Raw genomic sequence first — 16,781 nt, 5'->3', positions numbered from 1 at the left:
TGAGGACTAAGGAGGGATTGTGTCAGGAAGCTGTGTGGAAATTGGAATTGCCAGTGCAGCCCCTCAGCCCTCGGAAGGAGCCAGTAGAGAAACTTACGAAGCCAGGGAAGCAAAAATCAGGGAGACAGGATTTATGGTTCTGTTTGAAGCCTAAACAAGAGGAACACTGGGGCACAAATTAGTTAGAATTGTGAGAGTGAAATGAGATAATATATTCAAAACACTTAGAACAGTGCCCGGCACTCAATACATTTAGTTGTCATGTTAAGTTTTAGTCCTTATATCATTTGTCATAGATTATTCAGCAAAATAACTATACAATCCCACAAGTCCAGTCTAGAGACCCCATCCCCAGAGACAAAACCAAGGACAGCAGTTCATCTGCTGGAAAAGGCTAATTTGTCATAGATGTCCAAGTACAGGCTGGTCCATCAGGAAGGATTTAGCTTCCAGAGAAGACTTGACACTTACTGACCTAGGTCTGGCCCACTTGGCTGGGTAAAATGTGCATTTCCTCCCTGCCCCGGCTCAGCCGGGGCCCCTCTATGTGCAGCTTGGCAGGAGCAAACCCAAGGGGGAGAAGCAGAGAGCTGTCGGAGTGGATCTGTGATCCAGAGGCGGGAGGTGGAGACATTAGGGGTAAGAACTCGGGGGGGATTGGTTAGTGGAGAGTTCACTGAAAATGAGAGCTAAGGAGGAGGGATAGAAAATAGAGGCTTGAGGGAAAGCAAGAAAGGACGCTGTCACAGAACTTCCCAGCTAACTGCCAGCCAGCATGGCTTCTTAAAGGCAGCACTGCCCATCCACGCCCCTGGCAGTGCCTGTCACCCATTTCCTTGGCCCTTTTTGTTTGCAAGTTGGTTCCTCTCTCTGCAAGCATAGGCCAGTTAGGCTGGGCCTTCAAATGGCAACCTGGGAGCTCTCACTGCCCCCTCACCTGTGTGGGCTCAGAATACGCAGGTGCCTGACTCCCAGCAGCCAGGACTTAAGTCACTAATCTCCGCGGAGCATCTCTGATGGCCCTCACAGGGCCTTATCTGAAGTACGTGTGCTCATGCTCCTGTCCCAACCTAGAGAACCCCCTCCCTCTCTCCCCAGGGCCTGCCCTGAGTGTTGGTCTCTCAGAGGAAACTCAGTAAACTGTTCCTTCTCCCATTCCAGGCAGCTGCCTGCTGGCCTCCCGGCCTTCGCTTCCCTCAGCAATGGTTTGTCTCCAGCAGACACTTCATTATAAGTTATGCACGACTGGATTGAGAATGAAATGTTCTGTGGGGTTGTGGAATAGGACAGTGTGGCCTCATCCAGTGTCACTGGAGGTCAGAGCCTATTGCTTTTTCAATCATGGAGGGGAGCTAGTCCTCCTAATCTTTGCAGAGAGCACGCAGTGCCCCTATGGGCTGTGAGAAACAGGGCAGTACCTGTGTGATGTGCGAAGGGCTCAGGCCATGACTGTCAGCCCCACAAACGGAGGCAGAACCGTGGAACGTGAGCACCAAGGAGAGAACGTGGGTAACTACTAGACCTGCGTTCTCAACCCTGGCTGTGTAGAATCACCTGGAAGCTTTGCCAAATGACAGCGCCCAGGCCCCACCTAGAGCAGCTGGAATCAGAATCTCCCAGCTGGAGCCTGAGGGTCAGTGTTTTTCAAATGCTCCTTAGGTGAACCTAAGCTACCGTCAGGGCTGAGAACCAACCCACAGCACCAGCCCACTTCCTCTTTTGCAGGGGCACTTTCAGGCACAGGAAAGCAAGGAGACTTCCCTGAAGCCACGAGGAGAGCTGCTGGCAGAGCGGGAGTAGAACCAAGGCCCCCACCTCTCTCCCAGGGCTCTGCACCACACACTCTGCCTGTTGGGACAGCCTCAAGTCTTTCCCTCCTGTGCCTTCTCAGGACACGGTGGTTGGCTGTTTCCTCCTGATATATGATAATGAGGCTGTGTGACAAAGTGGGGGTGCCTGCCTATTACTTTACTGCCACCCTGACATCACAGGGCTTCTCCCTGGGATTGGACCCTCTGGGACCTAGTCCCCCTAGTCTTTCTAATCCCCTCTCACTTTCTCAGCACTAAGTGATGAAGGGCAGTGCCTTCCAAGGGACAAGGACTTTGCAGTGGTGGCCTTCAACTGTGGATGCATCTTAGAGCCACCTGGAGGAGACTTTTGAAAACACTGATGCCTCACACCTCACCCAGACCAATTAATTCAGAGCTGCCAAGCCTGGGTATCAGTATATTTTAAGTTCCTTTGTAATCTTGATATTCCGTGAGGGTTGAGAGTTACTTCTTTATGGGTTTGGTACCCCTCAGAGTGTCAGGCTTAGGAGATAATTAAGGATGCATTGGAAGGGGTTAGTATACAAGTTATATACAGAATTCCTACAACTCAACAACAAAAAGAACAATTTGATTAAAAATGAGCAAAGGACTTGAATAGGTATTTCTCCAAAGAAGATATACAAATGGCCAATAAGCTCATGAAAAGATGCTCAACATCACTAATCATTAGGGAATGCAAATCAAAACCATAATGGGATACCCCATTGTACCTATTAAGGTGGCTATTTTTAAACAGAGAGAGAGAGAGAGACAGAGACAGAGACAGAGACAGAGAGAGATTGGATAACAGGTGTTGGTAAGGATGTGGAGAAATTGGAACCTTTATGCAGTGACCATATGATTCAGTAATTTGACTTCTGGGTATATACCCAAAAGAACTGAAAGCAGGGACTCAAAAAAGGTATTTGTACACCCATGTTCACAGAGCATTATTCACAATAGTCGAAAGGTGAGTGTCCATCAATGGATGCATGGATAAACAAAATGTGGTCTATACATATAATCGAGTATTATTCAGTTTTAAAGGAATATCTGACACATGCTACAGCACAAATGAGCTTTGAAGACATTATGTTAAGTGAAATAAACCAGTCACAAAAGGACAAATACTGTATCATTCTACTTAATGGAGGAAACTACAGCTGTCAAATTCATAGAAAGTAGAATGGTGGTTGCCAGGAACTGGGGGGAGGGGAGGAGTGGAAAGTTGTTATTTAAAGGGTACAGAGTTTCAGTTTTGCAAGATCAAAACAATAGAGTACCAGAGATGGATGGTGGTGATGGTTGCCCAACAGTGTGAATGTACTTAATGCCGCTGAACTGTACACTTACAAATGGTAACAATGGTAAAATCCTGGGTATTTCTGCCCAGGCTCCAAAAACCAACCTAGGTTCTTCTCCACGCAGCTCTATAGGACATCTGTGTTCTTTTTCTTTTCCTTGTTCCGTCTCTTCCCTGGCTCCAGCCAAGTGCCTGGAAAAGCTATAAGGAAACGCCTCTTTGCTTAGCCAAACCTAAACCAGGGCCAGGTGAACTCTGGAAGCAGACGTCCTGGAGGAGAGGGCAGTGGTCCATGGCAGCCCTGGCTTGTTACGGGGAGTCCTCTCCCATGGGGCCTCCTGGTGATTCTGCTGTTGGCCCCTGTCAGGAACTTCGTAACCAGGCTGTGGTGTACAAGTGGAGAACAGTGGAGAAAGCGTGGGCTCTGGAGGCATATTACTTCCAACAGTCCGAAGATGCTGAGCAACTCTCTGATACTGTTGACTTAGATTAAGTTTGTAGTCAACTCATCAAAATAGCCAGCATTTATTAAGCCTTACTATGGGGCCAGGTTCTGGGTTAATGCTTTCATACTAATAACAATGTTATTTTACAGACAAGGAAGCTGAGCCTTAGAAAGATTAGGTAACTTGCCCAACCAAAGTCACATAGTTTGTAAGTGTTGAACCCAGGCCTGTCCATCCCCCAAGGTTGCACTCTTTACCACTGTGCTTCAGGACCTCCCAAGTCTGAAGGCATTTGAGACAAGTACTTGCATTTATCATTTTTCCATGTGATTAGGCTCCCCTGTATTTAGCCAGGTTGAGGAGTTAGAGAGCATGAGCAGCCCTGCATACGGCCCTCTCACTCTCCCTCCCCACTCTGGCCTCATGTGCCCCCTTCCAGAGGGGCAGTAGCAGCAATCAGACAGATTTTGTCAGGCGGGTGCTTTGCCCACTAGAAAGGTCCTGGTGTCCCAGGCTGGAGCAGAATGACTCTGAGCAGCTCTCTGGACAGCGGGCTGAACTGGGTCCAGGTCTGATAGGGGCCGGCCAGCCCTGGAGCTGGTCCAGCCTGTCCAAGAGATTTCTGCAGGATGAGAACTTCCAGCACTTTCTGCTGCCAGGAGCCAAAATATGCCTTTCGTATCCCCTCTGCGATCACATCCAGCGCCTTACAGGTTCTTCCTGCCTACTGATTCTGGAAGAGTCCACCAAAAGTGGACTCTCTCTCTCTCTCTCCCCCTCTCTCTCTCCCCCTCTCTCTCTCCCCCTCTCCCTCTGTCCGTCTCCCTCTCCCTCTCTGCCTTCTTCCCGCCCTCCCTCTTACTTGTCAGTATAACTCTGCATTATGTGCAATTACTCTCAGGTTTTTAGTTTACTCCATAATGCCTAACGCAGGGCTTTACTGTGGGAAGCTGAAAAATAATTGAAGGATGAACACTCCCCAAACATTTCCTTTGGGGTATGAAAGGATACTTTGCAAACTACAGCTTGCTGATCCATAGTCCTACTCCATTTGTACAGCCCCACATCTGTAACTGACCAGCTGTGAGGTAGCCACTGTGAAATTCAGACCTCACTTCCTCATAGAACAAAATTATGCATGGGACTGTGGATGAGGGTAGGAACAGGCTTCCATGCCAGCCCACAATATTTTGAGAATAACATAGCTGAATATAGTGTGTTTGCAGTGAAAATAGTGGTAAGGCGGTGTTTGAAAATCACAGTAGTGTTGGATAAGAATCACTGAAACCAAAAAACTACTACATTTGAATAAGAAATGTAATTAACTTGAATGCTGAGGCTTCTTGAAGATAGGTGTGCTTAAAGATAGACGGAGATGTATTGGTAGAGATTCTAGAAGGAACTCCCAGTCATTTTTCTGAATTTTAAGAAGTCAGAATTAAACTCTCCTTTTTTATTTTATAATTTTTTATAATTTTTATTTTATAATTGAATAAATTCAATTTATTATAATTGAATGAAAGTGGTCTTTGATTAGATTTTATTTTACTTTAGAACATTGGCTTTTGGGGGCTCTTGGAATCTTAGAATTGAAAAGCTCCTTAAAGGTCTTCTGCTTTACTCTCTCCCCTAACAGAGGGACCCCCTTCCAAAATGTTTCTGACAAGTGGCAGCCAAGCATCACATCAATACTCCCAGGGACTGGGAGCTCATTACTTCCAAGGGAAGCCTGTTGTGTTTTAGTGCAATTCTAATGCTTAGAAAATTCCTCTTACTTAGGGCCGAAATTCAGATACTACTTCCTGCCCATCACTCCAACTACTCTCGCCTCCCCAATCCCCCAGTGGAAACCCAGCAGTTCTAATTCTCCTTCTCCTTCTCTTTCTGATCTGTATCTATAACAGAGGCATTTGATTTGCATATAAAATGTCAGACACTTCTTTCCTAAGGCACTACTTAATAAGAGCTTAGCAATCTCTCCACAAATTCTTCTATGAAATCCTTACAGCAGAACAAAACATTTTGGAATAAACTCAATAACCCTAACTTGTTTAAACTGATTATTTATTTGTATGCGTGGTTTTATAGCCCTCTTAACCATCCTTGGACTTAGGAATGTCTAGTTGCCTGGCTTTTGCCCTGCACATCCCAAGCCCCTTACAGACTTCTGATCTCATCACCTCCTCTCTGGGCACAGGACTGAGAGGCTACCACCATCCACTCTGAGGCTGTCTGCAAGCTAGTCTTCTGTACTGGGCATTCCCTACTGTCCTTCATGTTGTGGTTTGCTCTAAAATAGCATTTTTATTTCCTTTCATCCATATCTTCCTGAATTACCTCTAGAATCCCTTTCAGTGCTAAAAATGTCTGCTGTGTTCTCTCCACATCAGGTAAGTACCCTTAGTAACCTAAAGTGATTAACCTAAGTATTCAACCCAAGCCAAGCATAAGTATCTTCATTTTGAGGTCCAATTTAGAAGGTTGAACCACATGAAATTGCCATCTTTGTGGTTTAAAAAAAAAAAAAAGGTTGACTATCAGCAATTTCTAAATGGTTCAACCTAGTATGTTACAATCAGCCTATCTTTTTCTTAGAAGGGAACCTGCAAATCTTTGAGAAAACAGGGGAGGGTTTGGTTCCCAGGGAGTCAGATGAGCCAGGAAGAGGACAGGGTGTGGAATACATGGAAAGTCACATCATCTTCGTTTCCACATCTGTGCAGGGGAAGCTGATAAAAGCGCCTATCTCACAGAGTTGCTGGGAGGCTCAAGGGTGGCAATGTGAAGTAAAGCTACTTTGCAACTGTGGAGTTGGTCTTATTATTCTGTGCACAGGCTAATTGTTTAGAATAAAACAAAAGTAACTTGGCTACCACGAGGCTTTACAATGGTATCTAGTAGGCCATAAGATGAGAGGATGAGAGGTATGGAATAACCAAGAGTCTTGGGAAGAAGACCTGAGTCTAAAGCCTGGCTCAGCCACTAACCACCTAATGACTGTGGGTACCATACTGAAAATCTACAAAATGGGGCAATGGAGCTTAGACCTCTTGAGTTAGACTTCTCAGCCTAGGTGTCCCACACCAGAAGTGGTCCATTAATGGTCACTTCCCCGCCTGCCCTTAGTCCCAGTTCTGATACCTCTATAGGAGTGAGTCTAGGGTGTTTCCAGCCTGCATCCTCTCCAGGACTGTTCAAAGGGTCAAGGTTCTGTTGCTAGTTTTCATCCATAGGTTTAGCCAAGGCCCTGACTTTGTGTCTCGTCTGCACCCTCCCCCGTTCTCAGTTTCTATTCCTGACCTATCCTGGGCCCTATCTCCAGCCTACCAGTAGCAGGTGCATCCGGCTCTATGATTTCCTGAGAAATAATGATTTATTCCTCTAACTTTCTTTTGTCTCCTCCATGGAGAGTTGAGATCACATCTGATATATTTGAGCTGAAAATTCAAGTGATTCCCTGGCTTGCACCTCTGGCATCTCTCAATGATCTATTCTCTTTTATTAGTTAACTCTGGTCATTGAAGGTAACATTCAGACCACGCCAGAGAGCAGGGCTGACCTATGTGATGGAGGGCTGTGCGAGACTTTGAGTACTGGAGTGGCTATGAGCATGCCATTCTTCAAACAAGACAAGGACAAAGAAGAGTTTTGTGAAAACTGCCTTTCTTATTTCATTTTTAACTGAATTTCTTCCAGTTACCTGTCTATGTTCAGATGAGCCAGAAATGGTTAGTGAGAAATGGTCTGTGGGCCCTCCTAGGATGCAGTGTCGGGAAGAGGGAGATGTAGGTGCCATCCAATCCACACTCTTCCCACTCTCTCCTCCTTTTTTTTGTTTTTGTTTTTGTTTTTGTTTTTAGACTAAGGGATAAAGAATAGTTAGAAAATGTATCCCAGGGGGAGTACTCTGGGGGAGATGTTCTGCCTGCAGCTGCCTACCATCCATCTGATATTACTTAGGACATTGAAAGGCTTGGAATTGAAGCCTCAAATAGGAAGATGTCAGGCCAGGCCACCTCCTCCTCCAAATACACCCCACTGTGGTGCTGCCTCCAAGCAGAGCTGAAGCAGGGGGAGGACCTGTGCTGTCAACAAAAATAGCTGCTCTCTCTGGGGACCCCCTGCCTTGTTCCTTTTTGTAGCCAGCCCGCTGTGACAGCTGCCATCAAATACTTGTGTCAGTAGCATATTGTCACACATCCTGGTGTGCACTGCAGATCTGTGAGACCTACAAGAAGATGATGCCCCTTAGCGTCCAGAGGGGAGGGAGGGTGAGGCTTGACTAGTGTCCTTGTTCCGTGGAGCCTCATAAGCCAGTGGATGGAGCTCGGAGCTAAGATGAGAGCCTCGGATTCAACCCCAGACAGGAAGGGCTGCCACTGATGTGCCTGTTGAAGAGAGGCTGGAGAAGATGCAGAGGAAGTCAGCCCAGCAAACAAAACGTTCCCCCAAGAGATGATGCGGTTTTCTCTTACTTAGAGTTAGCTAAGCTGAAACCACTTTCCTGTCAAGAGAACAGAGGGATCAGAAATGACACGCGCTGAATGGGGCTTGGGACGCAGAGAAGGAGCAGTGGTGGTCTGACTGCTGGGGAAGGTCAGGGAAGGTCAGAGGTGACTGGATCTTGAAGGCCGTGAGAGCAGCCCGTCAGGCTACAGCTACTGGAGCTTTCAGCAGCGGCGTCTCATGCTACTTGGCAGGACAGAGCGGTCAGGACCCTCCTCGGGCCACCTCAGTGCCTTCCTGTGTTGCCTGAGCCTTGAGAACAATTCTCTCTCATCCAGGACCTGTGTAGGATTGAAACTGCAGCTTGAACCCAAACCTTGTGACATGTATGAGAAGTCTTTCATTTACAATTCTTGCCATGTTTAATCCCAGCTCCCTGTCTTCTAGGAGCAGAGAGGCCATCCACTCACTGAACAGCCCGCCCCTTTCTTTGCCGCTGCCATCCGCATAATGGCTGTCTAGTTTCCCCACCATCATCCACCAGCCCCAGCCAGGGAGGCTGATTCTGATACCGTGCCCCCTTGCCTCACTTTCCTCAAGGCCCCATCCCTATAAGCCACACAAGGTATGGTTTCCTACCTTTGTACTCTGATGGGCAAATAGATAATTACCATTGCTGGCTCCCAGCTGAAGGGAGGAAGCCTCGGCTAAAGACCCTTCTGGGCTCCAAACGTTCCCATGGCTCCTGCCTCACTTCGAGTAAAAACCAAGTCCCTGCTGTGTCTGCAGGGAGGCTCCTACAGAACCTGCCCAGAGCCTGTTCCCTGAATTCTTCCCTTAGGTCTTAGTTTCCTTTTGCTCCTGTAAGAAATTACCGCACACCTAGTGGCTTCGAACACCACATTTATTCTCCTACAGCTCTGCAGGTTAGAAATCCAGCATGGATGTCATTGGGCTAAACTTCAAGTGTCAGCAGGGCAGCATTCCTTCTGCAGGCTCTAGAGGAGAAGCTATTTCCTCACCTTTTCCACCTCCTGGAAGCTGCCTGCATTCCTTGGCTTATGGTCCCTTCCTCCATCTGCAAAGCCAGCAACGGGGCATCTGTCTGGTTCTTCTTCCGTATTCAAGTCTCCTTCTGACCCCAGCAGGAAAGGTGCTCTGCTTTTGAGTCACCTGATTACATTTTGCTCACCTGAACAATCCAGGCTAACCTCCCCATGTCAAGTTCCTTAACGTAATCACGTCTGCAAAGTCCCTTTTGCTATGTAAGGTAACATATTTACAGGTTCTGGGGATTAGGATGTGGACATCTTGGGGGGGGGGGCACATCCTTCCTACCACATCCGACTACTCTCCTGACCAGCCTGCCTGACTGAGCTGTTCTCCAGTCGAGGCATGCACACTCCCCTCCCCCCCCCCGGCACCTGCACCTCTGTTCCCTCTGCCTGGGACACTTCAGATAGCCCTGATCCTCTGATACCTGGATGGCTTGCTACCACGCTTTCTTCACATCTCTGCTTGAATGTCACCTGATTAGAGCGGTCTTCCCTCACGCCCACCCTCTCCCATCTAACTGTGTAATATGCCTTTTCCTATTTTACTTTTTTTTCACTGCACTATTCCCTACCTGACATATTTTTTAATGTTTATTGTCTATTCCTCCCATGGCCCTGCCCCCCAAGTCCCCCGACAGGTGCAGGAATTTCATCTATTTTGTTCATTGCCCTATCCCCAGTATCTAAAACAGTGGTTGGCATATAAGAACTTCTCAGTAAATATTTATAGAAAGGGATGAAGAGAGGGAGGGGAGGAGGAAGAAAAGGAAGGAAAGAAGGAAGGAAGGAAGGAAGGAAGGAAGGAAGGAAGGAAGGAAGGAAGGAAGGAAGGAGGGAGGGAAGGGAGGGAGAGAGGCTGGAAGGAGGGAAGGGAGGAAGGGAGGAAATGCATCAAGGATCCCTGAGGAGTTCACATGTGCGAAGGACCTGGCTCAGTGCGTTCTCCACCCCCTAAGAACTATAGAGGAAACTGGCTTAAACTTTAGCAGGAGCCTGAGGATGGGAACAGCAAATAACGTTCTGAGGTTAGGAGTTCTGACTGAGAAAGTCTCTCAAATCCTGACTCCTGGGAAGTCTTCTCTGGGGACACATGGGCTCAGCACCTTTCATTTATTTGGAATTGTTGAAAACAGAAATGTAAAGACAGGCAGTATCTCCCACATCCCTCCTATTCCTGAAATCTTCAATGAAGTGACCTTCAGTCAACTGACCAAAGTGGAGGCAAAACCCACTTTGCATTTACTGTATCAGAAACCTCTCCATTGCACCCATGAATCTACATTACTGCCGCAGTTGGTCCTTCTACCTGTGGGAGGGAAGGCGGCATGGACAGTCGGAGTTGAAACGCCATCCCTGTAGTAGACACTTAGCCATGGTAAGCCTTCCTAAATTGAAACTCAGTCAAAGTGACAGACTGGCACATCCTCCTGCCCTACTTCGAGAACACCTTGACCTACTTAGAAGTGAACGTTTTTGGAACTAGATAAAACCTGGAGTGGTTTGTTTTTAGCAACTCTAGCTGCAGTCATCTTTCACTTTGATAAATAGCTTGTCTCCTCCTGAGCTCAGGCGGCTGCTCAGCGCAGATCTCCAGGAACCTATCCTGGCTGCCTGCAGCCCTACCTCTCTGTCCCCACAGAACATGAACACTGGCAGTTCTGGGGAGACACCAGGGTCCTCTGTGAAATCCCACGTCTTCATCAGTATTGTCTGAACCACCCCCCTACCTGGGGCCCGGTGATCAGTGATCCTGCCTTCCTGAAAACAAACAGGATGATTGACAGGATTAGCTGGGGCCTAACTTCCTTGAGGATAAGTGAGACAGTCAGAAGGAGGCAGACAGGTGTCCGGTGGGCAAGCACGGAAGAACCTATTTACACATATAGGATGAGCTAAGTGATGGTTTAGTCATTGGCACCTGGGAGCTGTCCCCAGGTGGATGGCGGACCCACAGGGCCAGCAGTGGTGCAGTGGTTAGACCGCACTAAACGGAGACAATTAGAAGAGATTACTATGCATAGTGCTAGCAACCATGCTTTTTCTCTAGACATTACTATTAAAATAGCACCGATTATCTGGGAATGGTTACCCACATGGACATTCTACGATTTTAAAAGATATATTTGGAGTTCAAGTTAAATATAGAACCAATGTACACATTGTACATCCTTTCTTTAATCATAAGTGTTTCTGGTCACTGATGATTATCTCTGTTCTTCCTTTTTTTACATAAAGAGAAACCCTCTACCTATGCCCAGTCCTTTTCTGTCTCCACTTTCCTTTTTCTGCCACAATAAAAAAAAAAAATTGAGCCACTGCTTCTCTTAGAACTCACCCTGTTCTTTGTCTTTTCTCAGGGGACGTGCCTTATTCAGTTGATATTTCTCATGTAGATTTCCGTATGCAGATTATCTTAGTGGCTTGCAAATAGTAGATGTTCACAAACCAACCATTTGTTGAATAAATGATCAGCACTTAGCAAGAATCTTAAAGTTGTAAGCCAAGTACATGGAAGCCAGGACAGAGTAATTTGAGGACATTATGAGCCATCGGCAATCAGGCAGTTCACAGGTCAGAAAACTACCCAGGGACGATGAGGACTGAGGAACGTGCAGCTAGCAAATGAACATAACAGGCGGTGGAAAAACAAGTCAAGGGGCTAGCTGTCAGAATTTGAGAAAGTGAAAACATTTGAGTCCAGGTGCTCCCTAAACTACATATTAACCATGCAGGAAGTAATCCCGCCCCAAGGTCAGTGGTTCTTAGCCCTGACTTCACACTGAAATCACCTGCAGAGCTTTTTAAAACTGTAGATGTGAATCTGGATCAGAATGTGGGAGTGGGTGCTACAGGTGAGCTTCACTACTGGAGGAAAAGGCAGGTACCTGTAAATGATGGGTTGGGTGGGATGAGGAAAGCAGGGTCTGTCACCCCTAGTCACCGAGAAGTCTGCCCACAGCTCTCTCTGAGCCTATGCGAGCACGTCTTGTAAACGGTGTTTACTGTACTTGTCAGACTAAGAAGGTTCTCCCAGGAATTTCCAGGAGTGGTTGCTATTCCTTCTGTCTCTGGGCTGAGCTCTCACTAAGAGATGTTGGGAAGTGGGATTTTGAAAAATCCTGTTCCTGTAAATTTGAATTTCCTAAAGGAAAAATTTTCACCAGCATTTGTCTGTTGGTGAGAAGGGCAGATGCCCGAGGTTATGGTCCAGCAGTACTGAAGCCTGCAGCTAACTAGCGGGGAGAGGGCAGTCCCACTAGTCCCCAATGTCAGGCCCAGCCTGGTGGTATACCTGGCCCAGTATGTCTGCAGGCTGAGACCAGCAGGGATTCTTTGGGGTTCACTGTTGTGGGGAATGGAGATACGAGACATAAAATGGACACGTAGGTCGGTAGAATGCCTCATTCCTGTGAAGTGGACTTTGACTGAAGGCATCACTGAAGACAAACTCTGCCAAAAATAAAGAGACCCAGCCACATCTTTGGAGATGAAGAACACTCGAAAGATGTTGCCTCAGCTCAGGGGTTCTTGGCCTGAAGTTTGGGAGTGGGTGGGTAGGTGAAAACCCTGAAATTAGAGACATTCAACTGTCTTATGAAAAAAAAAAAAGTTTATCGAGGGGCTCAAAATCCAGGGATCAATAAGGATTTGGGAAAAAGTGTATCTAGTTATTCAGATGATTTCAAACCTCTCCACGCTCTCTCTCTCTCCCCCTCTATCCCTCTACCTCTTATCTCTTTCTTCCATGTTGGCCTTATTCTCAGGTAATTTCTTCCTCTGTGGTGATGGCAAAATGGCCTCCAGCTGCTTTAGGCTAACATTCTACCAACTCAGAAATCTTGGGAGAAGTGATCGCTGCTTTCCCAGTAGCTCTTGCTAAGGTATCACAGTGTGTGCTCATTGGCCGAAATTGGGCCATGTGCTAAGTCTGAACCAATCCCTGTGACTGACTAGCCAAGCGCAGATCATGGGCTCATCGTTGGAGTGGAGGGTGGAAAGAGGGAGGATGTCAGCCACACCCAAAAACGTGGTCTGAGAATGGAGGAGGGCTGGTTCCTCAAAGAAAAATCGGGTGCTATTATAAAAAGAAGTGAGCATAGATCACAGACAGATGGGGTGAAAATTCTCTGCACTAATGGTTCTCAAAGTGTGCTCCCTGTACCAACATCATCAGCATCACCTGGGAACTTGGAGAAATGCAAATCCTCAGGTCCCACCTAGACCTACTGAATCAGAAACCCTGAGGGTGGGGCCCAGGAATCAGTGTTTTAACTCACCCTCCAGATGATTCTGAGATACACTCAAGTTTGAGAACAACCACATTACACCAATGGTCCTCAAACTATGCTGCATATTACGAGCACCTGGGAAACTTTTAAAACTATTGATGCCCACCTGTGCCCAAAATTAATGCATCTGAGGCAGTGCTGGGAATGGCGGGGGGGGGGTGGAGAGGGGAGACCCAGGCATCAATGGTTCTTAAACTTGGTTCCACCCTGGAATCACCTAGAGAACCTTAAAAAAATGTTAATGCCTAGAATTTTTTAAAGTTTCCCTGATGGTTTTAATAAGCACCAGTGTGTAAAAACCATTGCCCCACCATCCCCTCCAAATTGTCCTAAGGACAGTACCTTGAAATATGCAGGTCACAGGATTCAGGCACCTATTTTCTTAGATCCCTCAGTTCAAAACTTGGTCAAATATCTGATGTCCATTCCCTTTCCTTTTACGTTCATGGTGAGTCTGTCCTAGTGGCTAGCTCCACAAGGGCTGGCATTGTTTTTATTCACCAGTGTAGACCCAGTGCCTAGAACAGAGCCTGGCACATAGTAGGCACTCATAAGTATTTGCTGAACTCACGAGTAGGTCTGCAGACACTTAGTGTCCCAATGGCGTTCAAGACTTCCTTGACATGTTGTAAACATCGCTTTTCCCATTCTGGAAGGCACATGAGGACAGCAAGGGGACTCTTGGATTCTTGGTGCCTAACCCCAGAGTGAATCTCCAGGATGGCCAAAAATGTGTTGAACATATCAACTTAAGATAGTAGGTGTTCCTAATGGTTTTATGCCTTTAAGTTGAGAGTAGGATGTATTCCTGGGTTATAAGGACCAGTGGAGACATGCCAGGTGGATCTTTTTCATGGAGACTGACTACTTTAAGGTCTACTGGTGCTCTGATTTCTTAAGTAAGGGCTGGGTCTTCCTCAGACATCTAATTCACATCGGTTTCTGCAAGATGCTGTCATCAGCCTCTTGTAAAGGATTGCTGCAGAAAAAGTGATCAGTGTCACCTGAACATAAAGGCCTAGAAGGAAGATTTAAGTGAAAAAAGGAGCTGGTTACTCACCAGGCATTTTGAAACATCTCTGAATTCCTACCAGAATGCCCCAGAAGTATCCAAAGAGGTGGACTGAGTGGGTAGACCCAATATCCATCAACTCTTGTATCATAGCCCCTATACAGAGGATCATAGGCAAATAAGGTTCACCCTTAGAAGGGCAGAAGGTGCTGGCCGTTTTATGGGCTTGCAAAGGACAGCAAAATGGGTCTCGTCTTTGGTGATATGGAAGAGAACTAGACAATAGTTGGCTGCCACAGGTAGAACTGAAACCAGGATAACTATAATTCTATGGTAATTCTAGCTGGCGAGATGAGACTGACCAGTAGTGAGACAATCAGTGAACCAGGAAGATGGGATACAGGCTGCCTAAGCAATTTGAACTTTCATTTCTCTGTTTTGTACATGGAGCACTAGATACACATTTCCTGCTCAATAATGAGATCCTTATGTAATTCTTGCCTGGAGAGGCCACCAGGGAGATGCCAGTGGTAGAACTAGAAGTGAAGTTTGACTTTAGGTTCTGCTGTTTCTATGGGATGGAGCTTTTTAGAGTTTCTCTGTAGAGTTAAACCATCAAAGCCACATCATAGTTAATTTATTCATTTTCCTCTGAGGTAAAGAGGATTCTACCTTATAAGGTTTCTGTGTGTGTGTTTGTGTGTGTAAAAGTAAATGAGTTAATGTATAGAAAGCAATTAGGAAACTGCTTGGCACAAATAAATGCTTAATACATGTTAGTAATTGTTACCCATTAAGTCATGCTACTATCATTTACTGAGCATCTACTGTGTTCCAACCATGTGGCAGATGTAATGCATATATAAATAAGGCACAAATCTAAACAAGGTTCAAACTGAGAAAGAAAGCCCCAAATCCTGGGAAGTCTAAAAGTCTTGTCCCTTGGCTCTTTTTCGGCCAGGTATCGGTTACCTGGGTGATCAAGCTTGTTTTTTATTCCTCTCACAAACTTCCCTTTTTTCCTGATGAAGGAGCCCTCTGTACTTTATGAGTGTTGTATGTTTCTAACAATCCCTTTTTCCTAAATCTTCACACACACACACACACACACACACACACACACACACGAGACATGCCCTGTGTTCATGGGAAGGTCCAGGTGATGTGGTCCAGGTGGGCTTCATGGAACCAGGGGGGATAAGAGCTTGATGTTGAAATATGAAAGATTTAAAGAAGAAAAGGATAGGGAAGTAAAGGAGTGATAGATGATCCACTGTATGTCGTTGTGGGGTGGGCGAATGGAAGTCTTCCACCATGAGTTAAGATGTTTGGAGTTTCTCTGATTAATAGTCACTCAACTGGGACTATTAAACATCTCCTCTCTAACAGGTACTTCCATGGATCTTTTAAAATTCTATTAGCAATCCTGTAACATAGGTATTCATTGTCCTTTTATTTATTCTTTAAATGATGAAATTGAAGATCAAAAAAGTGAAGTGACTTGCCAAAGGTCAAACAGTTAACAGGAGGCAAAAAAACCGCCTTTGAACTTTGGTTTTGTGACTCTAAACCCAGGGTGCTTTTGCATATTATTACAGCCCGGGAGCCAATGAAAAAAAGGGAGGCACTATTATTATTAGCATTAAATATTAAAAGGAGGGAAAGATAAGGGATAGGTGAAGGTGTTTTCACTGCAGAGGAGGCTGCCCCCGTTTGAAGGCTGAGGGGAAGAAAAGGGAGAACCTATTAGCGAGAAAAAGCATTATTGAGGCTTGAACCGAAATCTGCCCCTGCCCCACTGCTTTGGCCTCCTCTGGTTGTAATATTTTAAGGCGAAGGTGATCGTGGTGGTCTTTGAGGAGAGGACGTTGCACCGAAGGAGAAGCACCTGTTTTGTGCCAGGATCTGTGTGTAAGACAGACCATCCTCCCTAGGCTAGCCCAGCGCTCACAGCCACCGGCGGCGTTGCATAAGGCTCTGGGCCACGCTGCTGGTGGAGCCTCCAACAAACAGCTGGACTTTGGAACTCCGCCCCCCTTAGGCCCTCCCTCCCCGCCGGGGCCCCTCCCCTCCTCCCCAAGGTGGCTCAGGCTCCCAGAAAGTCAGACAGCGGCTGTGGTGCTGGGAGAGGACGGTGGGGAGGAAGGGAGCGGGGAGCAAAGGAGGGCTCCAGGGTCGCAGCGCTGAAGTTTCCTGCCCCCTCCGCTGCCACCCGCTGCTGGCGCCCCGGGCCATGCGGGAGCGCTGGGGCCGTGCAACAGCATGAAGGGCAGCGACAGGGTTTACACGCGAGGTCCCGCTTTGGGGTGGCTCTTTGCTAAGTGCTGCTGTTGCTTGCGGTGCAGAGGTGAGTGGCTGTCGGCGTTTGCGCCTTCTTTTAAAGACTGGGATGGCTGAATGCAAACGGGGCGGGGGG

General features: G+C 46.9%; 1 protein-coding gene across 22 annotated transcripts in view; it reads left to right on the top strand.

Annotated features, from left to right (window-relative positions):
• Positions 1 to 16,781, top strand: part of KALRN (kalirin RhoGEF kinase) — a 655,970-nt gene that overhangs the window by 523,960 nt on the left and 115,229 nt on the right. For 3 of the 22 annotated variants that reach the window (XM_019652482.1, XM_019652476.1, XM_019652470.1), the window contains exon 1: positions 16,436 to 16,712. The exons of 18 other annotated variants lie outside the window; for them this stretch is intronic. In XM_019652482.1, coding sequence (XP_019508027.1) covers positions 16,628 to 16,712 — 85 coding nt within the window. In that variant the 5' untranslated portion in view covers positions 16,436 to 16,627. Of the gene's footprint in view, positions 1 to 16,435; positions 16,713 to 16,781 lie in introns of those variants that run through there. One more of the 22 variants, XM_019652493.1, reaches the window with a different exon arrangement.

The sequence above is a fragment of the Hipposideros armiger genome, unplaced genomic scaffold (genome assembly GCF_001890085.2).
Source record: "Hipposideros armiger isolate ML-2016 unplaced genomic scaffold, ASM189008v1 scaffold_8, whole genome shotgun sequence".
Lineage (NCBI taxonomy): Eukaryota > Metazoa > Chordata > Mammalia > Chiroptera > Hipposideridae > Hipposideros > Hipposideros armiger.
Note: the sequence above shows the minus strand (reverse complement) of the source record. Positions and strands in the feature narration are given on the sequence as shown.